At 45.5% G+C, this 26,057-nt stretch overlaps 1 protein-coding gene across 1 annotated transcript in view; it reads right to left on the reverse strand.

Annotated features, from left to right (window-relative positions):
* Window positions 1–1,209: 1,209 nt before the first annotated feature.
* LOC115793663 (echinoderm microtubule-associated protein-like 6) overlaps window positions 1,210–26,057 on the reverse strand; it is an 80,853-nt gene continuing 56,005 nt past the window's right edge. The window contains exons 21-43 of the mRNA XM_030748737.1: window positions 25,449–25,560; window positions 24,093–24,220; window positions 23,097–23,238; window positions 22,063–22,215; window positions 20,986–21,117; window positions 20,427–20,515; window positions 19,645–19,821; window positions 19,065–19,299; window positions 18,554–18,680; window positions 12,366–12,444; window positions 12,160–12,289; window positions 10,664–10,762; window positions 8,606–8,779; window positions 8,215–8,423; window positions 7,904–8,061; window positions 6,616–6,730; window positions 6,335–6,523; window positions 5,995–6,167; window positions 5,747–5,909; window positions 5,212–5,315; window positions 4,829–4,982; window positions 4,536–4,636; window positions 1,210–3,468 (exon numbers count right to left, since the gene is read on the reverse strand). Of these exons, the coding sequence (XP_030604597.1) occupies window positions 3,444–3,468; window positions 4,536–4,636; window positions 4,829–4,982; window positions 5,212–5,315; window positions 5,747–5,909; window positions 5,995–6,167; window positions 6,335–6,523; window positions 6,616–6,730; window positions 7,904–8,061; window positions 8,215–8,423; window positions 8,606–8,779; window positions 10,664–10,762; window positions 12,160–12,289; window positions 12,366–12,444; window positions 18,554–18,680; window positions 19,065–19,299; window positions 19,645–19,821; window positions 20,427–20,515; window positions 20,986–21,117; window positions 22,063–22,215; window positions 23,097–23,238; window positions 24,093–24,220; window positions 25,449–25,560 (3,168 nt within the window). The 3' untranslated portion in view covers window positions 1,210–3,443. The remainder of the gene's footprint in view (window positions 3,469–4,535; window positions 4,637–4,828; window positions 4,983–5,211; window positions 5,316–5,746; window positions 5,910–5,994; window positions 6,168–6,334; window positions 6,524–6,615; window positions 6,731–7,903; window positions 8,062–8,214; window positions 8,424–8,605; window positions 8,780–10,663; window positions 10,763–12,159; window positions 12,290–12,365; window positions 12,445–18,553; window positions 18,681–19,064; window positions 19,300–19,644; window positions 19,822–20,426; window positions 20,516–20,985; window positions 21,118–22,062; window positions 22,216–23,096; window positions 23,239–24,092; window positions 24,221–25,448; window positions 25,561–26,057) is intronic.

Raw genomic sequence — 26,057 nt, forward strand, 5'->3', positions numbered from 1 at the left:
GTCATGAAAAAAAGGGTCGTTGACAAAAACTATGACAAAAATAGTTCAACGAAATTAACGCGGCTCACAGCTTTACTTAATTTGTTTGTTTTGCTTTTTTTGTTAAAAACTGGCAGGACATTATCCGTAAAATACAAAAAATTCAAAATATAAAATATTTCACTATGCACCCAAACTGGAGCTCCGCCTTCTTTTACAGTCTGTTAGTCCAATGAAGCCACAGCAGCCATGTGATTGGTCAGATAATTGCATTAAAAATGCTCCAAAAGGCTCCAACAGCACAAACACGGTCCAGAGGTCCAGTTCAGGGACTCCAGTTAGCTGAGGGGAAGCCTAGCAGACAGCTAGCAGCTACAGCCGCCTGTGTCACCATCCACGTGTCAGTCTCTGCAGAGGAACTGCAGCTGTAGTTTCAGAGGTTGCTTGTTGCTCCTGCACACTCTGTGGATGTAGCTCGCTAACATTAGCTGATAACTTAGCATGTGACCCCCCAAAAAACCCAACATGGCTAAAATGCTAACAAAGGCCGATGTCACGTCCATTTTTTATATACAGTCTATGATTTCCTACATGTGGTCTCATCTGTGAGACTTTGATCCGGCTGTAACTGTAAAGTACAGATGAGAGAAAAGTGATGGATTAATAAGAGGTTTAGATAACCGATCAATGATTCATAAGTCATAAAAGTAATGCACAGTGGGGTCTCCTGCACGGTTACTGAGATGCTGAAAGGTGACAGACAAACGGATGATGGAATAATGATCCCCGAGCGTCTCGCTGCCTCTCAGTGGGCGACAACACAAACTGATGGAGTTATCTGAGCTGTCGCAGGGCAGAGGCAAGGTCACCGCAGGGCTAACTTTAGGGTGACACAGTGGTGCAGTGGTTCGCACTGTCGCCTCACAGTAAGAAGGTTCTGGGTTTGAATCCCGCAGCTGGCTTGGCTGTGTTTAGCCCTGCAATAAACTGGAGACCTGTCCAGGTGTACTCTTGCCCTGTGACAGCTGGGATAGGCTCCACCCCCATAAACCTAAATTAGACGGCAGTGAAGATCAGTGATTCATAAGAATAAGTGTAAGTAATATATAAATGTTTGATAAGAAATGAGCGAACGAGTTAATGAATAAATTATTGATGAGACAGGATTAATAACAGTTATAGGTAAAGGTGTGTCGGGATAAACGAGTCAGCAGTCGGTCGGCTTCTCACACGGTTTTTCTTCTATTCATCGTTACACACACACAGACTCTTTGACACTTTTCACAACAGTTAAAGTTAATAATGGGCCACAGAGACGCGTCCCCTCCTCAGCTCGGTCTCCACGACTCTTCGTTTTTCCTGCGCGGCGGTACGATCACGATGCTTTGGATGTTTCACATCTTTAAAACAAAAAGCAGCAGCAAAGCAAAACGCTTTTTTTTTTTTTTAAACGTCCATTTTGGATGAACATTCTCAGTGTAGCACCAGACAGAGTACAAAAAAATAAAACAGAAGTTCAATTATGGATTAAAAATAAATAAATACAGCATATGAACCCCCCCCAACAGAAACAAACACAGGTAGAAAGATCCAGAAAGGCACTTAAGTGTGATGATGTCCACCGACAGATGCAGTGAAGGCTCTGAAATCAAACGTGACCCAAAGTTTGTTTTTTTTTTTCTTCAAACTTCACAAAGTTTCTGTAAATATGAAACTGCATCTTTTTTTTTTTTTTCAACACAGCCTCGTTAACGGCTCATTTTAATAACACATAATTACATGCTGATTTCATCAAAAACAAACAGAAACCAGAGTCACCAGGATGACCTTTGACCCCTCTGTTTTCAGGCGTTTCGTTTGCTCCAGACGCCCCCTGCAGGTAATGAACTGAATTATTTACCACCTGTTACACCTCTGATTTCTTTATTTGCACAATTTCAGTCAAATATTTGAATATTTGTGTTTTATTTGATGTAGTTTTTGGATTTTATTGACTTTTTTAGATTGTCTTTTCTCTCAAACACAAATATAAAAAATAAAAATCTGATAATGAACATGCAAAATAAAGAAAAAATAGTTATACATTTAAAAATATTAAAGTTTATAAATAGAATATGGTCATTATTTTGTTTATTTTGCATAGCCAAATATCAGAGGTGCCTCCTTGCATGATATAATTCACATGTAATTTTTTTTCTTTCCGTATGAAAAAAAATTGTGTGCAAATTAATTTTTTTCTTTTGTTACATTTAAAAAAGAAAAGAATCCAAAACCTGATAAAGTAACGAAGTCGTAACACGAGGAAAAACATTCAGTGTATTCCACAATGTAATTCATCTCTTTTAATTCATATTTTTTTTAATTGTATTTTTATTTCTGAATTTGAGAAAAACAGCAAATACTAAGAGTTCAGTATTTGTGTGTTTTGTTGGGATGTCTCATTTTGGTTCATGTTTCAGTCCATCAGCAGGTGCTTTGCAGTGGATTTTATTTATTTGGTTTAGTTTGACCTAATTTGACTTTAATGCCTCTTTTTATATTTTTTGGGAAGTTTGTGGAGCTGCATATGAATTTGTAATTGAAAGCTTTATTGACAAAATAAAACCTGATTATCTGAAGGCATTAAAGAACGAGATTATTGCTCCTTCTCACCACACTGTTATTCCTGTGTGCAGAAGATTAAAAAAACCAATCGCCTCGTGGCACCTGTGAGCCTCCGTATCTTTGGTTTATTTCCTGCAGGTTAAAATTCACTTGAAGCCATTTGAATTATTTTTACTGGCAGGTGATTTGGAGGAGCCTTAAATTCTGATTTCTGCTCAGTTTTGTGGAAATAGCAGCTTTAATTTGACTGGAATGTCACAGATGTTCAAACAGGAAGCAGCCTAACGCGTCTCCACCGCAGCGACGGCCCAACGCGAGGCCTTATGGGCAGCGGCGGCCGTCCCGGCGGCGTGACGGTTTTGTTTTCAGAAAAGTCTGCTTGTGGATTTTGGTCAGATACCAGCTGATGAATCTTCTGGGTCACTTCAGGGTTTGTTTGGGGTCATGTGATCCATCAGGATGCTCGGCTGCAGTTCCTACTGAGCCCTGCAGGGGTCACACTGCCACGCAAATCTGAGTGATTGGTCAAACAAAGTGAGGGAGGATCTGAGCTTCACGGGGTTTTACTGTCGGCGGCGTCTGATTGGTTTACGGCCGTGAATCTTCCAGTGCGGCTCCCTCACTTTATTGATCTGTTCCTACAAATTTAAACTTATTTTTCACCACGTGACCAAAAAACAGCAAACATGTAAACAGCTGAAAGAATCCTCAGGTCCTCCCGAGGCTTCGTGTTGGTGTTCATACGTCCATCCGCCACGGAGTCGCCGTCTGATTCACTGTGGCACGGGAGGTTCGGGGTTGTGGGTTCGACTCCCTCTGGATCCACTTGTGGTCGTTTAAGGCGCTTTGGATCCGAGTGGTTACAGACATTTCCACACAAACACGCTGAAACACACAAACAGACAACAGCTTAAATTCACTGAAGGAACTTTTTCGCCTTCTGTATGACTGTAAGCAAAACTTTGTCCACCAGGGGCAGCATTCCAACACTACAGAAGTTAGCTCTGCCAATCAGGAAGCTCCATGAAGGTACATCACCTCCTTGTTACCTGGAAGGCATCAGCTGTATGCGTTGGCGTCATCTGCTTCCGAGTAACGAGGAAATGACCTCTGTCACGGAGCTTCGGGATTCGCAGAGCTAACTCGAAATTTTGAGTTATAGAGAGCAAAAAAAAAGTTTTTTTTTTAGTGGCAGAAACAGCTTCCATACATCACTGACTGAAGACTGCTAAACAAAGTCCGATGTTCTCAGACTGCCTTCACATTCATCCTTTAACTGTTCAGTTCTGCATCCTGCAGGTTCAGAGTTCAGAGTTCAGCACCTGCTGGTATTTTTTCTACTGGTCTGCATAAAAGCGGCTCATTTTACTTCATTATTGCAGGGTAACTTAATCCATACTCATATACCATCATTTATTAGTGGAGTTATTTTTTATGTTAGTAAGCAGCAGAATAATTAGCCTGCAGACTCGTCTCTGCAGGATCTCTGCTGACAGAAATCTGACAAAAGCTGCAGTTTGCATGCAGACAGCTTTAGTTTCAGCTTGTTGTCTTTCTAGTTTCTGTCCCTGAGAAACATGCAGCAGCAGTGGTGGATGCAGCAGCGGTGGTGGATGCAGCAGCGGTGGTGGATGCAGCAGCAGGTGGAGGACTCTTTTCTTTGCCTTTAAGCTCATTGATCAGCTGCTTCGATAAAGGACTCTGACTGGATTGTGATCGTTTTCTTTCTCTGCCTGGTTTCACCTCATTACAGTGATGGAAATTCACCTTCTGGGCTGTTTGCAGCATTTTGTCTTTACGATAAGAAGAGAATCCAAATATACCAAACATAGTTTTATGCTTTTAAATCATTTTGTTCCTGCTTTTAAATTTCCTGCTTGTGTTTCATTTCTCTCCTCTTAGAGAGCCTGCTGTGTGTGACGGGTGATCAGGTGATCAGGTGATCGGGTTACCTGCAGTCGTCTCCTCCTGTGCTGATCACGTATTTGTCGTCGTGGGAGAAGCGGATGTTGGTCACATGAGGCGAGTGGCCGAGGTAGCGCTTGTGTTTGGCCTGCAGGCAGAAACGAAGCAAACGTCCAACTTCATTCGATAATTAAAATAAACGAGTTATACATATTTACATTTACATCCCCTGAAGCTGCAAATTACACATTATTTATTGATGGAATCACATTTAAACACCCCAAACATGAACTATTAATCTTTCCCATTCTCGCTCTTTTTGCCTCTTCGACAAACTCACAAACTTCTCTGTGCAGGGGAAGTCGAACAGTTTGACCAATCCGAAGTCGTCGCCGGTGACGATGTTCAGGCCGCCGTGAGACACACACGCACAGTTCACGTCAGCTTTGTCGGCATTTCGAGGCCAAATCCCCAAAACTTCGTCTCCCAGGATGCTGAAGGAGAGACGGACAGAGCGAGTCACGGCTGCAGCTTCCTGCTCAGAGATCTCAGCTGCTGCTGCTCTCAGGCAAAAACTACAGAAACGCAGCCGCCGGTTTGGCTGAGCGGGTGAGCGCACGCTGCCAGGCCAAATGCAGGTTGGAATTGAACCTGAGCCTGTTCTGCCATGTGTGAGCAATATATGAAGAACACCACGTATATGTGTGCGCGTGTGTTAGTTACCTGGTCCATGTTGCCCAGGTGATTCTGTCGATGGCGATCGGATCGCTCACCAGCTTCCCTGAAGGAACCTCAAACACCTGCCGCCTATAAGCTCCTGTGGAGACCTGCAGGTGTGTGTGCAGCACACACGTTAGCAGAATGTACCTGTGCTTACGCTGTGGAACATTATAAAACACACACACCGCGTGCTGGTCCCCAGCCTGGATGCATGTATGTGTGTATATCTTCATTTATATTAGTCAATTCAATTTTATTTATAGCGCCAAATCACAACAAACAGTCGCCTCAAGGCGCTTTGTATTGTGGGTAAAGACCCTACAATAATACAGAGGAACAGTAAAACGAGCCCCTGTGAGCAGCACCTTTAACAGGAAGAAACCTGCAGCAGAACCAGGCTCAGGCTACAATATAAAGCACCTCGAGGCGACTGTTTTGAATTGATGTAAAGATCCAACAATATAACAGCAGCAGAACTGATTATAACTGTATGTATATGGCTGTGTGTGTGTGTGTGCGTGTGTGTGTGTGTGTGTACCTGTATGTAGCAGCTGTCAGCAGAGAAGTCGAGCTGCAGGATGAAAGCTGGGATGTCGCTGCAGTAAACCAGCCGGTTCAGAGTCGGTCCTCCGCTCATGTCGTAAACGTCCACCGTGTTCTCCACGGAGCCGACCGCCAACAACCGCCGGTCCGGACTGAAGCTGCACGCAAACACGCACAAACAAGAATCCGGTTAAATGAACGCGTGCAGCGGTTTGATTTCCCAGTTCCTCGTCTTTCTCTCACCGGATGTCCTGGATGGCGGCGCTGCGGTCTCTTTTCTTCGCCCACATCTTCAGCGCGTTTGAGAGGAGGACGAGGAACTCGCCATTCTTCATCCCCACTGCCAGCATCTCTCCGTCGGCGCTGTAGCTCACGCAGCGGGCAGGGTGGCCGACGCACACTTTGTTCAACAGTTTCTAATCAGAGGGAATGAAAAGTTTCACATTTTTACTGGAATCTCACTCAGGACTGTTTGGAGGAAAGATTTCCTTATTTAAGCTCATGAAACACCTTTTGTGTCCAGGTGTGATGTTTGTGTGCAGACACCTCGGCAAACACCTCAGCGAATGCTGCGGTGCGTTACCTTGTCGGCGAGGTCCCACAGCCGGATGGTGGTGTCGTCGCTGGCCGTGATGCAGAGCTCTTTGGCAGGATGAGCGCTCAGACCCCAGATTCCCCCCCGAGCGTGACTGTCCAGCAGCAGGTTGGACGCCGCGTTCTTCTCCCCGACCTCGATGATCTCGCCGTCTTTCGTCCCCACCAGGATCTTGCCCTGAGGAAGACGAGAGGCTCGATGTAATTAGGAAGACAGACGGATGATGGTGGAGGACGAGCGAAGCCTGAAGAAGGTTCTTCAGCTCTCACCTTGCCTCTGCAGACGGACCGGACGCACTCCACCTGCTGCCCGGTCTCCAGCTGGAAGGCTCGCCATCGTTTCATCTCCTGATCCCAGAGCTTCACCGCACCGCCCTCCTTCGTCCTGATGCACAAACAGATTTCAATTTTTTAGACTCCAGTTTTTCCATAAAGGAGGAAATATAAGCTGAGAGTTTCTGAACAACCGTGAACAACATGGTCATAAACAGCATGAAAGGGAGGAGCTGGGCTGCAAAGAGGTTTGCAGACATGTAGCAGCTATGGGCAGACTAAAGTATGATCTCACACTGAGATCAGCTGGAGCCCTGCTAACATTTCTGTGACGCGGGTCGTTTCTCGATGTCGAGTTATGCCAGAAAAAGTAAACTGAAAAAATGTGTTTCAGATCATGTCATCATGGGCGGCAGTGGCGCAGTGGGTAGGTGCCCATGCTGTCGTTGTGTCCCTGGGCAAGACACTTAACCCACATTGCCTACGTGTGACTGCGGTTGGTGTGTGGTGGTGGTCGGAGGGGCCGTAGGCGTGAACTGGCAGCCACGCCTCTGTCAGACTGCCCCAGGGCAGCTGTGGCTACATTAGGAGTTTACCACCACCAAGTGTGATTGAGGTGTGAATGAACAGTGCGTGACATTGTGAAGCGTCTTTGAGTGTCTAGAAAAGCACTATATAAGACTAATGCATTATTATTATTATTATTAATTCCATAAAAGAGTGTTTGAGCTGTGATCCTGCTCAGAAACATCAGATAAATCATTTCCAGCCAGATTTGGAGATAAAATGAAATCAGGTCTAACCTGTGATCACGCAGGTCTTCACAAAGTAGAAAACATTTTTGTGGGTTTATTCTACTTTACTCTTTAAACCTCACACTGATAATATCTTTAAAAAGTCAAATTTGATGCCAGTTTTCTGAATCCAGACATTCTCAAAAACCAGCACCAGTTCCACTGGTACCAGTTTGATTTTTAACTCAGGAGCTCTGAAGCTGAAGCTCCTCTTTTACAGTCATAATGAAAACCTTCATGTTTTCCCTCTGATCAGCTTTTAAATGTCTGATCAGCTGTCGTCACCTCAGAGATGATTGCTTCAGTTTCTAATAACGCCGTCACTGCTCTCTTATTTTCTCTCCTCACTGACTGGTTTTCAGGTCGACTCGGTCTCAGGCTGTAACTCGTTTGGTACATTTTTGTTGTGGGTTTATCGGGATATAATAAATCGTTATTGATGTTCTGAAGCTGCTGTTGGTACGGCGGCCGTTCGTTGGCGTGTGACTCACGGTCTCTCCTTTCCGCCGGTGACGATGAGCCCGTCTCTCAGCGTGGTGTACATGGTGAAGACCGGCCCCGTGTGAGCCTTCGCCACCACCCTCAGCAGGTAGTGATCTCGCCACACGTACACGTCCCCGTTAATGGCTCCCGTGAACGTCAAGTTATTCTGCAAACATTAATGAAGAAATCATCAGTTTACATTTGCACATCTCTCTGAGCTCAGTTTGTGGATTGAATGAACTTCCTGGGGGGCCCTGAGGCAAAGCGGGCTCCTCCTGATCCCTGGTGAGAGCTGAGCGTCATTAAGCAGCGAACTCACAGCACCGAAGGCGACAGACAGCATCGTCTGCATCCTGCCGTCCTCCAGCGTCCCCACCACGCCCTTCTTGTACATCAGCGCGCCGCCGGCCAGCGTCCAGAACTTCACGTGTTTGATTCCCACCGACACAAACTGAGAGTCCGAGTCGGGCCGAAACTCCACCACGAAGATCCGGTCGGGATGTCCGGCTTTGCTGCACACTCGGGCCCCTGCAGTGGAGACACGCCCCTGTTAATCTGTCACTCCGCAAATCACAACCAAAAACCTCCGAACAGCATTCAGGCTCAGAGTTTGAGCCATCTTTGACAGTCTGCAATGAATTTCAGGGACGTAAATCAAACCACTTTGTGTGATTGCAGCAGCGTTCTTCTTCCTGATTTGTGGTTCTGACCTTCCTGCCAGCGCCACACGGTGATGGTGTGTTCGGGTTCCACTCCCACAGACAGCAGCAGCTTTCCCGTGGCGCTGAAGTTCACGTAGCCGACGCCTTTGGTGTGCGGACAGCGCAGAATGGACAGAGTCTGTTTGCCCATCGCGTCCCACACGTGGATCGAAGGGGTCGTGCCTACGTGAAGACGAAGTCACAGTTTCATCGGCGTTAATGCGGTCACAGGCAGAGTTAGCAGGACCACAGTTAGAGGGGAAAAACGACGACAGCAACAGCAGATAGAGGGGTCAGTGCAGCCGACAAACACCCTGAAAACCAGACTCTGCACGGGGGCTCATCCAGTCAGGCTTACTTTATTTAAGGGTTCAGACACTGTTAGTAATTTATGGTGTAGTTTGGTTTATTCTACAGATCCTGAATCTGGAAACTTTCCAAATAATGTTAAAATCAGCTGTGGTTAGTTTTAAACTGCAGGACAGCTTCGAGCAGAAAATCACAAACACGAAGCTGCTCGATACAAACGATGCTGAGCAGAATAATCGCTGACAAACCGCCGTTAGAGTCCCTCACAAAGACAAACAGACGAGCATCAAACATGCAGTAGAAACACCAGCAGTGACATTAATATTTATCGATCATCGAGCAGATCAATAACGTCCGGAGCTCGACAAGAATCCACGTTTGTCTTTCCAGGGAAATCCAACAGAGTTTATCAGCAATTATTAGAATTATTATATACTTTAATAATGTGATAAATGACAAAAGTTCTCCAAAACAGTTTATTTTAATTCATTTTCTTTTCTTTTGGACTTTGTACCTGAATGTGGCAGCTGAGCCTGTGGGCTCAGCATTCATTAATAAAGCAGAAAAATCACTGATTAAAAATATAAAAAGATTCAAAAATACTAAAGAAAATGTGTGATGCATGTAAAAATATGAATTAGAAGCTCCAAAAATATGTGAAAATTTTAATTTTATATTTAAGAAAGTGTTAATGTGAATGAACCACTGGAAAATATTCATTAAAAGATTTTTTTTTTTTGCAAACATGAATAAATAAGCTAACAACAAGGTGGAAAAGTCCACCCAAAAATGATTATAAAATAACAGTTGGTAAACTGGTGCAGCACCATCTGAAGAATATTTATTAAAAATATCAAAAAAGAAAAATCTGGAATTTTTAAATAAAATATGTAATAAATAAACTGAACATTATTTTAAAAAATCTATTTTGTTTGGTGTTATTAAAATGGTTTAAAATTGTTTGAAAAATATTAATAAGAGATCAGAATTTATTTAAAAAGTTCTGTTTATATATTTTAGATAATGAACCTTAATAATTACAATAAAAATGCAAACAAATCCAAATATTTTGCAGCTGAAGAGTCGCTAAATTTTCAGAAGATTTTGAGGAAATTTTCCAGGAAATGAAGCGCAGGTTAAAAAAAAAAAGCTTTCTGGGTTTCAGGGGCTTTGCTGTGATGGGGGAGGCGTGCGGGTCGGTTTTAGTTTACCTGGGAGTTCACTGCCGTCACCTGAGGTGTTGTGAGAGCGGTGGTGACAAATGAGGCCAGCCAAAAACACACACACATAAAAAACAACAACATAAAGACACATGAAAACCTGCAGTGAGTCAGAAGACACATGACAGACAGAAACGGGTTCAGATTCACCTGAAAACTCATTGATCCTGCACCTGTGAGGAGTTCCCGCTCTACTCTGTGCCCCTTTTCCTAACTTTGGATTGGCTCAGCTGCTGCTGTTGTGTTGCATTAGCAGATGTTTGATATGCATCCAGAAAATAAGGGAAAAACTTGAATTCTGAAGCTCTGCTTGTGCTGAATTAACCCCCACTTCCTGTGCTTTATGCTGAACTGATGTTACAGTTAACATGAGTTTCCTCCCTGTCAGTGAGCTCGGTCTGCTTCTACTGTCAGTAGAAATAAAGGAAAGCAGGCGGGTTAAACAGGAAGCAGAGGAGAGAAAGCAGGACTTCTTTTAGTACAGTTAGTGGAGAAACACGGCCATGCACGAACAGCGACACACAAACGCTGAGCGTACCGATCTGCCCGGTGGCGATGATGTTTTTGAATTTCGGGTGCTGGTTGACGGTCAGACAGAGGATGTCATCTGTGTGTTCCAGGTAGAAGCTCTGAGTTCCTGCAGAGCAAAGACACGTGAGCAAAGGTGTGGAGCGCACCTGAACACCTGAACAGCCCTCAGACATTTTTTTAGCTGCAAGGGAGGAAATAAAACCGTATTCTGGTTGAAATTCAGTCATCACTAAAGTGTATTTCATTCAAAATGACTCAAAGACAAACTGATGGTGCGAGTTATCACGCTGATATTTAAAGCATTGCACTGAGTAATATGCAAGAAAACATTCCACATTAAAAGCTGCTGATTAACCAGTAAAAATCAAAAGCAACAATTAGCCAGTGCTGTTTGAGCTCATGCAGTCTGAAGCTGTGTCTGCAACTCCCCAACCTGCTCAGCTTCGCCCACGCTGCCCCACAGCACCGCAAACCAGATCTCAGCAATCTGCTGCCACACGTGTGACAACAGAGTTCACAGACAACACGCAACAAGTTTCCTGACAGAAAACAGGAGTTGCTGGTCGACTCTGTGAGGCTGCTGATTTTTAAATAGCTTTTTTTTTTAAATCCAAACTAAGGTGTTCAAACACCAAAGTCACACAGAAGTACAAATAGGACAGCAGCATCCTGGTGGTTGCCCAGTGACTGAACTGAATTTCTATTGTTGTTGTAAACCGAGTGCAAGTAGTTGCAGCAACCAGCTGGTAAAGTGTGCAACACTTTAGTGGGTGACCACTTGCAATCCCAAAGCGACTGCACAGGAGATCTGCTGGGAGGCAACCTGTCTCCAAACAACTGAGGCTGACTGCAACCACTCTCAGACAGCCATGCTGCAAACAGTCTGAGTCAGTCTGTGCTGATGAGTACCAACTTGTCTCCATCCACCGTTCTCCAACTGAGGCTGAGCAGCTCTGTGAGGTAAAGTTGTGTTTTTGTAGATATGGTCTGATGGAAGGTCTGGTGTCACTTCCTGTCTGACAGCAGGTAAATAAATATATCTTCCACTTGAACCCTTCGAAGTGTATAAAACCTGATCCACAGCAGTGCATGAATGTGAACTACTCCCAGTGGTGTGGATACTGTTTATCCAGTGAAACAGTTTTCAGAAACGTGCATATTAAATATTAAATATGACATATAAAATGTAATTTTTCCATTCAGCCTGTTTTAATAACTGACATCTTGTTTCTTTGTAGAAAACATCGAGATATAAGTGGCAAATTCAGCCGAGCCTTAACTTGAAGAGGTCCAGAGGTGCAGAAGGAGACGCCCCTGAAGGTAAATATGAAGAGTAACTGCTCCTCCTACATTTCTGAATACAGAGAAGCAGCTTTAATATCTGTCAGACACCAACACCTGCCTGCACCGTTCATCCAAGGATCTGTAATAACTCACAATAACCAGACTCATACAGCTTCCACATAAAACCAGCGAGTCGCTCAGATGTGTGGTTTCTGTTACCGGTGCTCAGACTGTGGACGATGGCGGTGGCGGCAGTGTGATATACGATCTCGGCGCCGTCGTTGAGGTAATGCAGGTTGTTACGACAATCGAAGCCGCGAAAACCAAACACGTGATCCAGAATCAGGTCCTGGTGAGGGAGGAGGCAGACGATCAATACGAGGGTGGACAGACAGAGAGACAGACAGACAGGCTGACAGACTCACTTCGACCAGCCTCTTCTTCTTGGACACGTTGTTCTTCTGCAGTTTCTCAGGCTGCGGCGCTGCTCGGCTCACTGGCGGCCTGGAGGATCGATTAGTTTGTTAATCAGTTTATTGGTTGAGGAGCCAAAGACACACATCATTTATATTCTAAAGGACTGAGATCAGAGACAGACAGGTGGAGGGCAGACAGTGAGACAGATGTGAGGCAGATGTTTCTTTTACAGCAGGCTGTGATGCTGCTGCTGTGTGAATTCCTGACTACACGTTACACATCATGTGGTTTAAACAGCTGATCCAGCTGTTTTCATTATTCTATATCAGGGGTGCCGGTGCTCCGCCTTTTTACATCAAACACAGGAAGAGATCAGCAGTGACGATTAAAGCAGTTCATTCTCACAGAGATTAACAGCTCAGATTTAGCGACAGCGCGTCTCTGTTAGGTACGCGGTGTCCTTTGGTGGTCGCCTGGGATTTACCATCATGAAGGGCTGCTAAAGTGAAAGGGCCACTTTAAAGCTAATCTTTAACCAACTGCATCAACCTACCAACGTACTTTTCAGTGCCAGGTAACAGGTTCTAATAGTATCTATAATAATAAAATACAATCTTAGAACATAAACCGATCAAGCATAACATTATGACCTCTGCCAATATATTGTGTTGGTTCTGACGCTCGTGTGTCCATTGTTGGTGCCTTCAGTGGGTGACGGGTCAGCATGGGCACCCTGACAGGTCAGCAGCCCCAAACACAACATACTGCGATGTTCTGTGTGTTCTCACAGCTTTCTATCACCAGCATGAACTTTATCAGCAGTTTGAGCTACAGTAGCATCGGACCACACGGGCCGCTCCCCACATGCGTCAGTGACCCTCTGCCCCCCGTGACCCTGTTGATGGTTCACAGGGTCACGGCTGCTCCTTCCTTGGACCACATCTGATAGATACTGACACTGCAGACCAGGAACAGCCCACAGGAGCCACAGCTTTGGAGATGGTCTGACCCAGTCGTCTAACCATCACGATTTGGCCTTAAACTCGCTCATTTTTCCTGCTTTGAGGACAAAATACCCACTGATTCTTCTCCAGTTCTGCTTTTTGCTGGTGTGCAGGACAGTGTGCACATGAGCACAGGCAGACACAGAGTCCATGAGGGCGCCATGAGGCTTCGACCTCCTTTAGACCTGTGCTCACAGCCAATCACCGTGCAACGCCAATCACATTTGTCAGAGAAACTGGCAGGTCCACCATAGGTGCCCCGCCCTCTTCACAGGTTCACACTGAGCATGTGTGGCAGACGTAAAAGAGTCTGGAGGCAACATGAGGAACGTCACGCTGCCTGCATCACTCAGCACGAGCAGTTTGGAAGTGGGTCAGTGAAGGTCTGGGCAGACAGATCCTTAGAGAGTGACAACTTATTTTTTAGCACCTGAACCAGGACGTTATCGCTCGGTGTCCAACGGCGCTGTGGACGGTTCGTCAAGGCACCGAAACCGTAAGATAACTCGTGCACAATGGAGAAATGTAGGTGACAAAACAGGACGAAAATGCATCGGAACATTTTCAGACAAAATCCCACTGGGGTGAGATACGAGCACGATGAAGAGGAAGTGTACAGACAGACAGCAGCAGCAGACAGGTGGGCAGGTGTTACCTGGATCCCCTGGACAGCAGAGGGATAGAACCAAGGTACAGAGCTTTAGAAACACACACTCTCACACAGAGTCACACACCATCACACACTCTCATCTACACTTAGACACACACATGCACACATAAAGGCCTTCCTCCTCAGAGAAACTGTAATGTGACCACCTGTGGCTAAAGCTACATGCTAATAAAATGCTACCATGCTGCAGCTTGGTTTAATCTTCAGGCTAACATGCTAGTGTAGCTAATTGCGTCAACAGGCTAACATGCACGGGCAACCTGCGGCCTCCCAGCAACAGGTGCAGCAGGTGCAGCAGGAAGCTGACACACCTGCTGCAGGGAACTTTGATCCTGTTGAAAACCCTGCAGAAACCGGATTTAACTGGATTTGGCTGTTGGAGTATTTTTGTAAAGTTTTGGTCTTGCTCATTTCCTTTGTCTTGTTTCTGTTTGGTACATATAGAACGTCTTTCTCTCGTGAAGGCGATAAACTTGAGATAATCGTATCCTCTGGATTGTAACAGTTTATAAATGCAACTGGCAACATTTAATAAAGACAGAGACGATAAAATTACCACAGAAACAGGAAGTGACATCCTGCCTTTACCATCAGAGGCCTGAACTACGGAGCAGGACTTAAGCTCATCCAGGTAACTTCAGGTGTAACCCTGGAGTTTCTGTACTGTGAAGGTGGCTCACTTTTTACCGGGGTTAATCACCATGGTAACTTATGCTGCAAACCTAACCTGCTGCGGAGCGGGTTAGAGATCTGCAGGTATGACCTCACCGCCTACTGACCAATCAAGCCTCTGGAAAATAGGACCACCACCACCATTCCTGGAACATCTCTCACACCTGTGTGTGCAGAGAGCAGGAGGATATAAACCTTTAAATCGTGTCTGAATGATTCCTGAATGAGTAATAAATACAGATTCTTTGATGCAGCTTTATAGATATATTATTTTCTGTTTTTGTACTTGCTCTCAGACCATTAAACACCATCAGGGCTGCAAGAATAAAAACTGAAACTGTCCCGTGTCTCAGTGAGAACACTGTGATACTGATGAGCCAGTTAACTGTTGGCGTTTTTACCAGCTTTTCCTGCCTTCAGGCTAAACTTCATTAATATAGCAGCTCTTTCCTAGTTTTACTGAGCAAAATGTTCAAAGCACTCACACCGCAGCTGTGTTACGTTCAGTCTGTATTGTGTGTAACTGCTTCGTATTTTCCTAATATTATAGTTCACTCTTCCTTTGTAAAATCGGCCGCTCAGCTGCAGGTAAATGAATCAGTGTGATTGGTCAGGTGCTGCCAACGCCCCCCTTCACGTGAACACGCTCGTACCTAGATCAGGAAACACTGGGTTAACTTAGCGAGTTGGTGCCCAGCTTCGTGTGACCGTGTCAGGGTCAGGGATAAAGATACCCTGGGTATGCTGACCTCACAAAGGCCTGCAGAGACATTCCTTGGACATAGCGGCTGTTTTTTTGTCTTGACACACATTGTGAATTGTGTAATCTTAAGCACACAACTTTGTCCAGTCAGCTCAGTTTATTTGCAGTCAGGCTCTAGACACATCTCAAAGATATTTAAGCAAATATGACACAGTTTAGTGCCACGCTAACGAGTTTGAATGCATTCGTACTGCCCAACAAAGAGGAGGACTCTGAGGGTTAACATCTACACAGTAAGCTTTGGCTCATACTTACTTGACAATGCCCTGCCTCCAGGGGAATGCAGGTTAAAACACAACAAAGATATTAAGAGTTTCTACAGGGCCAGAGAGCAGCAGCAACACTCAGGAACTAAGGGTACCACAGAGGGACAAAAACAGGGGTTATCAGTCAGTACATGGAGGCACTTGGTGGACAGCTTTGGGCCTTTGTTATTAAAGATTCTTCAGAATCCAAAAAACACGGAGCCGCCCATGACCTGCACTTCCAGGTATCCTTACGTTCTAGATTTTAGGTTTGTTTTCTGCTCGATGAACACTTCGGTCAGACTTCCTGTCCCTGAGAAGGAAACGCTGTCTGATTGTGTCTAACAGAAGACACGCAGACCAGCAGCTTCCTGTGCTCTGCAGCCTCGACGCTATTAACTCCACATCCAACTTCTACAGTCTGTGAAATCCTCAGTCAAATGTGTTCCCACCCGACCCCCCCCAGAACCAGCTGATTTATTTTTCTACAACAGCTTCAGTCACGGGCCTGTGGTATGGAGAGCCGTTTCATTCAAAATTAAATAAATGATTAAATAAACACTGCTATTGATAAATTATTAATAAATATTCCATGAAATAAAATAAAATGTTTTTAAAAGAAATTTTAATCTCATTTTACTTAAATTTATTTCAAGATGTATTTATTTACTTCACGATTTCTTTCTTTCATAATGGAGTTTTATTTTGTGGCACTTTTATTTTGTAAAGCTACTTTACGTATTTCACTGACTTTTATTTTTTTAATCCCGTTTTTCATTTGAAGCTCTTTTTATTTCATGTTCAAATGAGGGGGCAGAGTTTTATCTGTGGGGCGGCGCTGGTCAGACGTCAGCGACCCAGAGGAGAAAAACAGGAACTAGCTTGCAAAATATCGAACAGTAGAAGAAGAAAAGAATTGATGCCAATTTTTTGGCGGCCTTTTGCAGAATGTTTCTGATCTTTCTAAATTTATTCAACTGATTTACAATGTCTGAAAACAGAAGCATCTCAGACTTATTGAGAGAAGCTGACCGTCTTGAGAGAATGGTAGCGCAGCAGACCGGGTCCAAGTCCGCCACTCCTGACCAGCGCCGCCCCACAGATACGTAAGGTAGCTTTACAAAATAAAAGTGTCACAAAATAAAACTCCATTAGGAAAGGAAGAAAGAACGAAATTGTGAAGTAAATAAAATAAAATAAGATAAAAATTTATTTTAAAAATATTTTGTTTTATTTTATGGGGATATTTATTTATTCACAGGGATATTTATTAATAATTTATCAATAGCAGTATTTATTTATTTATTTAATTTTGAATGAAACGGCTCTCCATACTGCAGGTCCATCATGGTGGGCTGAAGTTTGGCCCTTTTTACTCATCTTTACAGCATTTATGAGCCCTCATAAGTTCAGGAGACATCACACGTTTCAGCTTTGTTAAAAACTGCAACCAGATCAGTTTTACAGCCACTCCAAGGCTCAAACTGTAAAGCCCAGATCTCAGCACGCAGGATCCGTGGCTGCTCAGAACAAGCTCGAGTATTTGAAGGGTACCTTTATTAATCTGCATGTGAGACCAGGCTCAGCTGCTTCTGATATGACAAAAGAATCCCATTTTCTGAAGAATACCCACAAGGATCAGGGCTTCCTCATGTTTGTGCCAAAATACGACTGAGAGCGTTTTATCCTTTATTTCATCCTATTTGCTTTTTAAAGATAAATCATTACTTTGTAGATTTTAATACATTTGTACCTTTAAGGTGCCCTTTGTTGTTGAGTGAACTGTGAAGGTTGTGAACACTGATGATATAAGTGTGTAATGCACAAACACACAGCCAGACAGCCCACGATCCACTCATCATGCAGAAGCCTGTGCATGCGTGACCACATCAGCGCACAGATGCACACATTAACACACAAGCACACACACACACACACACTGGGAACGTCACCGTCACTGACAACAAACAGCACAGATAAAAAAAAAAAAAAAAACTTTTAAAAGGAAATCACAGAGAACACGAAGACGGCACCGCACACGTTTACAGATGAAACTGAAGTCTGCAGAGTTTAAAGCTGAGTCCATTCACTGGTATTCTTTCATTGTTGGGTTGAGGTTTTTTATTCCATCCATCCATCCATCCTCTTCCTCTTATCCAGGGCCGGGTCGTGGGAGCAGCAGCCTAAGCAGAGGAGCCCAGACCTCCCTCTCCCCAGGCTCCGGCTCATCCAGAGGGACCCCCAGGATGGATGGATGATAGTTCCTGTTTATATTTCTTCACTCTTCTGCTGTTAGTTTTGAATATTAAGCTTCAGTTTGTATTTTAAGTCTATTATTTCCTGTTTCTGCCTCATGTTCCTGTTTTAGTGCCTTTAATCTGGCATCTTGCTCAATGTTAGATTTTGAGTTTCAGTCCATTTGTCTCCTGTTTCCAGTTTTATTTTGAAGATTCATTTCCTTCTGTTTCTACTTCCTGTCCATCACCCCCCAGTTTACATTTTGTTTATTGATAATATTTCATGTTCCAGGTGAGAGAAAATGCTTTGATGATTAGGAGTGCCTCAAACTCATGATATCTCAGGAAATCTTTCCCAGCTAATCAGGTTAATGATTCATTAATAAAGAGGTTCTATTCTGCTCTGTTTTATTCTTGGACTCTATGAGAGTAATCCTAATCAAATTAGGATTATGGTGGATATGATTAGGGTAAATAGTGGGCGGGGTCAGTCAGCAAGCAGGTCGATCCGACCAACGTCAGATTTGTTTGGTGCAGCTTTAAACTCTCTAATAAGGTAGTGTGTGTGTGTGTGTGTGTGTGTGTGTGTGTGTGTGTGTGTATACCTCTCCTCAGCAGAGAGCTCCTTCAGCTGTTGGTGAGGTTTGGTTCCTCTCATCTCTCTGATGCTGACGGCGTACATCTTAGTGATGTAGTCTACCGTCTTCTCCCGGGCGACATCGCTGTCGTAGCCTGTAAACACACACACACACACACACACACACACACACACACAGACATCAGCTACCATTTGAACTTGGTTTGTCCGCCTTTGTTTAACCTGCTGAGTCCAGATCTGATGGACAGCTTCTGGTTTTATGTCTGTGAATTACTGGAGGGTCTAATAAAGTCTTGTGATTGGTCTGGTTGCTGTTAGCAGGATGGAGCAGAGGAGCAGCAACATCTGGACTCGACCCAGACCTCGACTTTAAAGACTCCAGTTAATGATGGTCTCCTGGCTTAGTGGATAACTTGGTTTGATGTGCACCTGAAAAAGCTGCTGTTTACTTTTATCTTTATTGAAAATTTAAAGAATATTTTTCTGAATTTATTTTGATTATTAATGTTCAGACAAACCTCCGTCCTCCTCGATGTCATCATCTGACTCCTCGCTGTCTACGAGTGGCCGGTTGTCACGAAACAAAGGCCCGTCCCCCTCCATGCTGACCCCGCCTCCTCGCTCCCTCACCCAGATCATCAGGGCGGTATCGGCCCCGCCCACCGTCAGCAGCGTGGCGTCATCCTGAGCCCAGCGGACATTGGTCACCTGTGCGCTGTGGCCCACGTAACGCTTAAAACGAGCGTACTGCCCCTGCAGGGAGGAAAGGAAGGTGCATGCTTTGACTGGGACAGATTCAAACACTCTGATTGGTCCTAATTTCACAGGCGGTCACCTCAGTAATCCAAACTGCACACTCCTGCAGTTGCAGTTTAGTAAATCAAACCTTTTTTTTAATCATCCTCTGACTCTAATGGAACCATAATTTACAGGAAAAACATGAGCAGTAAGCTCATTTTCTCAGGGACTGCTAGCTGGATGTCTCTGAAACCAGAGGAGTCGCCCCCTGCTGGCCATTAGGAAGAATGCATGAGAAAGAATGGGAGACTTTTCTACACAGCCTGCGGGACAGGGTTGAAGTTCTGGTGTGTGTCGTACTCTGACGGGGTAGCTGAACAGTTTGAGGAAGCCGAAATCATCCCCGGTGGCGAGCAGCGTTTGGTCCCTGGTGAGCGACGTGGCGTTGATGTCGGTGATGCCGCTGTGCGTCGGCCAGATTCCCTCACAGGTGGAGCCCAGAACCAACGTCCAGGTAGCCCACTCGATTCGCTCCAGCTACACACAGACACACAGAAAAACACAACTGTCATGAGCTCGTTCCCATTACTGGAAATCCGCTTGAGGCGAGGGAGCTACCTGAGCAGAGTGTGCACGAGGAAGCACACGACACGCACTAATCAGTACCTGGGCTACATGTGTTTGGACACATTTATGCTCTTCAGTCTGTTAGCATCAGCACATTTAATCTTCTTCTTTCTCCTGCTCCCTTTAGGGGGCGCCACAGCAGATCACCTGCCTCCATCTCCCCCTATCCCAGCATCCTCCTCTGTCACACCAACCCTCTGCATGTCCTCCTTCACTGCATGAACCTCCTCTGAGGTCTTCCTCTTTTCATCCTGCCTGCAGCTCCAGTATCTCCACCCTCCCTCCTCTGCACATGTCCAACCATTTCAGCTCCTCTGACTCTGAGCTGAGCTGACCGAGTCCATCAGAGTATCAAATCTGGGCTGCTGGGCTTCACCTCAGTTAACTGGAGTCCCCGAACTGGACCTCTGGATGGTGTTTGTGCTGTTTAATGCAATGATGTGACCAATAACTCACTAGTCTTAAGGCATATATATGCCTCACAGTTCTTTTTCTATATGAGCATACACACGGACCTCCGAGTTTCTGATGGTTTGTCTTTTTCCTCGCGGGGCTTCGAAGAAAAGCTGCTCTTTGGCTCCTGTGTTCACCTGCAGCAGTTTACCTGCAACACGCAGCCACAAAGACAGAAATCAACAACATGACAACATTTAACACAAGTTTACCTGCAAACACTCACCAACTGCTCACCGAGTGTTAGTGAAACTATAAGAACTGCAAACGGAGGATGTTCACCTTCAGAATAAAATGTGGGCCTTCCTGCTGCAGCCAACATGTTTCAAGAGGCCCGACTTTTATTTTGAGGGTTCCAAACGCTCCGTTTCTACTTCACAATTTAATGCTCCCTGCAGCGCCCCCTGCTGTGTGGATGGCAGCATGTGCGGATGATTTCCATCACACAAATGCAGCTGTCAAAATTATTTTAACCATCATCCTGGAAAAGTGTGAAATTACAGTTTTGTGGGAACTGCTGTTGTTTTGTAGTAAAGAAAAAGAATGTCAGGTGTGTCCAGGTGTGAGCGCAGACTCAGAGAGGGTGGGGTCAGCAGGTGAGGAGAGCGAGCCGCATCCTACCTCGGGCGTCCCAGTCGATGTGCGTGATGTAACTGGACGCTCCTTTACAGATGCCGACTCTCTTGCTGCTCAGCACGTTGTAGATGTCCACGAAGCTGTCATGTGACGCCACCGCCAGGTATTTACCTGAGTCTGAGAGAATGTGGACCAGGAACACAGTTTGTCATGTGACCAACAACTTATCAGAACTATCAGATCATGTTGATGGCCACATACACTCGTGAAAATCCTCTAAACATCGTGTTTCCTCCGGCTTTAATCAAAGTATTCACTGTGTTTACGTTTAACAATGATCCATGTGCAGCGTGACGCTCACATTTATGAACATTCATTTATAAAAAGCACGGGGTCCTTCCTTAGAACATGTGGTTCTGCTCTGGTTTGAGTACTTGGTGATTGGGACACAATCCTCCATTTCTTCATGACGTTCCTCCATCTGTGCTGGATGAAGTTTTATTTTGAAATTGGTTTTCCTCTAATTTGCAAGACTGTTCTTGATCAGCTGCTTCCATTAAACCTGTTTTATTTTCTCTGTCCATCGCTGAGGATTATCTACCCGCCTCACATGGTAACACCTCGCTAAATGACAGCTGGTTTTATTGCCTCAGGACGTGTTTTTAATCACTTCTCGGCTGGACTGCTGAGGGTTGTCCAAATCTAATCTTTCTACAATGCAAATGGTTCAAATGCAGCGCTGACAGCTGGTACAAAGAAGGGAGGAAACAGGTCGGCGGTGCAGAGGATAGCACCCCGCCTGGTCTCTGGGCCTTTCTGTCTTCTCCAGGTTCCCTGCAGGTGATCTGGCGTCTGCTCATAGGGACATGCTGCTCCACTAACATCACACTCAGCTAAAAATGGTCCAAGCGCTGCCCTTGTAGGTGTACCTGCTCACTCATGGAACAACTGAGATCAGGAAGGGGCGGGGCTTACGATGTCAACACTGTCAACAATGGCAGAGAAGAAAGTTTTTTACATTGAAGCCGACTGTAGGGTGGGATGAACCCTTCCTGCACCCGTGGATACAGACCCTTAAAGTACTCTGTGTGTGTGTGTGTGTGTGTGTGTGTGTGTGTGTACCTGGGGCGAAGCGAATGTCAGAAATGGCGTCACGCCGATGGTGGAAGCTCAGCAGATCCTCCAGTGTGTCTGCGTTCACCACAAGCACGCCTCCATCGCTCAGACCGACTGCCAACGCTTTCCCATCAGGAGAGAAGGCGCAGCAGCGACCGCCTGGGACAGAGGATGAGATCACTGCTAATTCGATCACTCAAAGACTTCTTAGACGCTGGATGTCAAATCTCCAAATGTGAGACATCTGTTTCAGCATCCAGCAGACCCTCCATAACACAGTGAGTCCCCCCACCCCTCCATCTTTGTAGCCGTCCATGAGTCCAGATGTCTGATTATACAAAAATACTGAGCTGAATTTTTATGCTTGGTGGAAAAGTTTCTCCTGTCCACATTTTGAATCCTCAACTTTAGAGCTTTGGTTACAGCCATGCTGAGCTAGAAGAGACGACACCCTGCAAACTGGAGCTCCGCCTTCTTTGATGGTCTCTTAGTCTTAGAGGCCACGCCCCTAATAATGCAAAACTTATTTAAACAGGTGAGTTACAGAAACATCCTCCCCTGTACAGCTGTTATGACGGGGGGAATTATCCACAGAGACCAAAGCAGTTTCTGTATCAGCTGTCAAGTATAACATGGGAGTCTATGGGGCCTGACTCACTGCTGCCTCTGCTGGAGAGCAGAGGAACTGCAGCTTTGGGACTTTCAGCCCTGAAGGCTGATGCAAGAAGCCATTAAATTTGTCTCACTGAGTATCTTCATAGTCAGAGTACCACATGCCCTCATTACGCCACTTGTTTCTTGATAAATGGTCTAATTTGTGTCACTGGGGACTTCAGTCTGTTATCGTGAGTCCATTTCACTGCTGCATTTCTCCTCACCTGTGAGCTTGTAAAAATAAGATAGTGTCCCTGAATGCATCGTGAATTATTAAAATGCAGACCTGATCATCTCTGTGTCTGCTGGTAGATTTTCATTTAAGTGAAATGATGGATGTGCTTGGGGGGGGCATTAACATGTAAAAGCTGATCCTTGGATCTGACCTCTCTTCAGCTTGCGGACGGCCACCATGCGGTGATTGGCTGACGTCTCCCACAGTCGCAGGGTTCTGTCATCACTGACGGTGGCGCAGACGGGGAGGAGGGGGTGGGGGGCCAGACCCCAAACCTCGCCCTCCATGTGACCCTACACACACGCACACACACACAGACACACATGCAAAAACTGAGGCGATGGGGGGGGGGGGCTTATGAAAATGCTACCTTCAGTTATGCTGCAAAACTAAGCAGTAAACAGGATTATGAATAAAACCAGGAGCAGCCTGCACACGTTTCCCTGCATTTCACCTGTCAGGTAACTTTAGGCTGCTCTGCCTCATTCCTGGAGGACGCTGTGGCAGTAAGATCAAAGAATTACCAGAAAAGAGATCTTTTTTTGGAAATATATGGTAATTTGCAGTGAAATAACAGCTCATTACATTGAAAAAAACTGAGCCTCACTGTGGCTGCACAAAGGCCTGAATTATGCATCTTTGTGGGTCTGCAAAGACCTGCAGAAATGCATAATTCAGGCCTAAGGCAGTCAATGCCGGTGCTCTTATATAGAGATAATAAATAAAGGCTGTTATCTACCATAAAGCACAGCATATTACATGAAATCATACTTTGCATATATATTAACAGTTCAGTTAAGGTTCTTTATCCCACACTGGGCCTCAGTGCAGCCCTCAGATCAACATCTGGTTGAAACAAGCGGATTTTGCTCCTCCCCCTTTAAGACAATTTTCTTCTGATTGGCTCCTCCACCTTAACCAGAAGTTATGAAGAGCAGATGGGTGGGGCTTCTGTATCAGAGATGGCCATATTAGGGATATCCCCTCTCTATGATGTCACACAGATCCAAGAGTAGAAAAAGCTGTGATAAACTGAGTGTTCAGAGCAGCTCACAGAAATCACTGCACACATGCTGAGCTCATTATTAGAGCCTTTGTGTTTAATATGAACATCCAGCACTGGAACACACACACACAGTATTCCCACCTGCACCAGCAGGGTCATGGGTCCGGTCTTGTCAATCTCCAGAACTTCTCCATTTTTTGTTCCCACCAGGATGTGACCATGACCCAGGGTGATGGCCCTGATGGACGGGTTGTCCTCCAGCAGCAGACCTACACACACACACACACACACACACAGACAGTATTAAGACTTGTCAGACATGATGAGGACCTCCGCTCTGATGCAGAGGAGCAAGCTTAAACCTCTTCATCATCTTTGTGGCTGCTCTGAAGTCTCTTTGAGTCACTCCTGTAATAACATTTTTGTCTCTCTAGGTTTCTGTGCTTCTGTTTCTCTCAGTAATTTGGCTTTTTTTCTTTTCAGACAGATAAAGCAGCATTTATTTGGAATGATATATGTTCAAAACTAGTTCACAGTTGCACAGAATAAGCTAAAGACTGCCTGAAGAAAAATGACTGCAGTCATCCTGATCCGGCCACACGGATACGGAGGTCCGGATCTCCCCGGCTGCCTGATGGGAGCTGGGGTTGACTAAAACCATTTTTGTCTCTTTGTAGCTGCTTTGTCATCGTCTCTGTTGTCTGTTAACAAGCCTGGACTGAAGATCTTTTCAGTAACTGTTCCTAAACTAGTTACAGGTGTGACGCTGCATGTCCACATGAGGGCAGTGTTGGACAGAAGAGCCTCTGCTCTACAGGACAATCATTTCCTCCTGATCATAAACAGAGACAGAAATTATGACATTATTTAAATATGAAAACATAGAAAATTCGACCACCGTTAGAGAACATCTCTGTTAGTAGGAGAAGAACTGAAAACACAGTGAGGGGATCTGAATCATCACCATCAGAGTGGAGAAAAGCCTCAGCTCTGAGACCACAGCGGAAAGGTTTCACCTGCCGAGGCCACGAACAGGTGACACAGGTATCAGCAGGGGTCTTTATGGGCGCTTCCACACATGCTCCAATTCAGATCACTAAGAGGAGCAGACCAGTGTCGTACCCCAGCGGGTGGTGGTGATATCTTTTTGAAATAATTATCTAATATTATGGTTATTTTTGGATGTGACAGAGAAACATACATGACCCTCTGATGTTAATGTGAGGTCAAAGGAAGACACACAAGCTGGTTTTTAGCGCCTCTCGGTAAAGTTAGACTACCAGAAGGAATAGCATCCATCACAGCAGCAACAAGCTTCCACAGGTTTGACCTTCCTGTGTGGGTGCAGCGACGCGCTGCGTTCACTGCCGACGGTCTTCAGACGTGCTCCTGAGCCCGTGCAGTGACTCCCAGCACAGAATCGGCTGTGCTGTTTGCAGCAGCCTCATCTGAACTCCACATCGTTTCATGAGTTCATGTGCGACTGTGTCCAAGCACCTTTCGAGCCCGGGGACAGTGCTGCTCTCTTGATGGCGTAGGTTTTCAAGCAGCGGTCAAACATGTCGGCCCACAGCTCCACCACGCCGTCCTTCCCACCCGTCACGAAGCCCTGCAAAGAAACAGATGAGGGTAGAAGACATTACATTCAGAGTACAATCTATTTTTGTGCTACAGGGTGAAGCATGTGAAACACTGATTCAGGAAACAGGACTTCAGATAAGATTTCCCTCCACCCCATCCACCCTTCTCCTCCTTTGGGGTCTTCTCATCCTTCAGTCTGACAGTCGAATCGTCTGTTTTTATCCTCCCAACCTGAAATATTCACGCTGTTTCATGCTTCTCTGTTTTCCTTAAAGACTCTGTGGTCTTGGGCCTTGTGCCTTGCCTCCTGGCCGCTCCTTGCTGGTTGCCTCCTCCCCCCTACCCCCCTGGGATGGGGGTGCCTCGGGGTTCCTGGGTGGGGCTGGGTGTTCTGGCGTGGGTACTGGCCTGCCCCCCTTGGGGGTGCGGTGCGGGGCTGCGTTGGCTTCTTCGGCGTGGGGGGGGGCTCTGTGGAGGGTCGGGCGGTCCTTGGGTGCCGTGGGCCCGGGAGCCCTGCCGCCGGCC

This window comes from Archocentrus centrarchus, chromosome 15 (genome assembly GCF_007364275.1).
Source record: "Archocentrus centrarchus isolate MPI-CPG fArcCen1 chromosome 15, fArcCen1, whole genome shotgun sequence".
Lineage (NCBI taxonomy): Eukaryota > Metazoa > Chordata > Actinopteri > Cichliformes > Cichlidae > Archocentrus > Archocentrus centrarchus.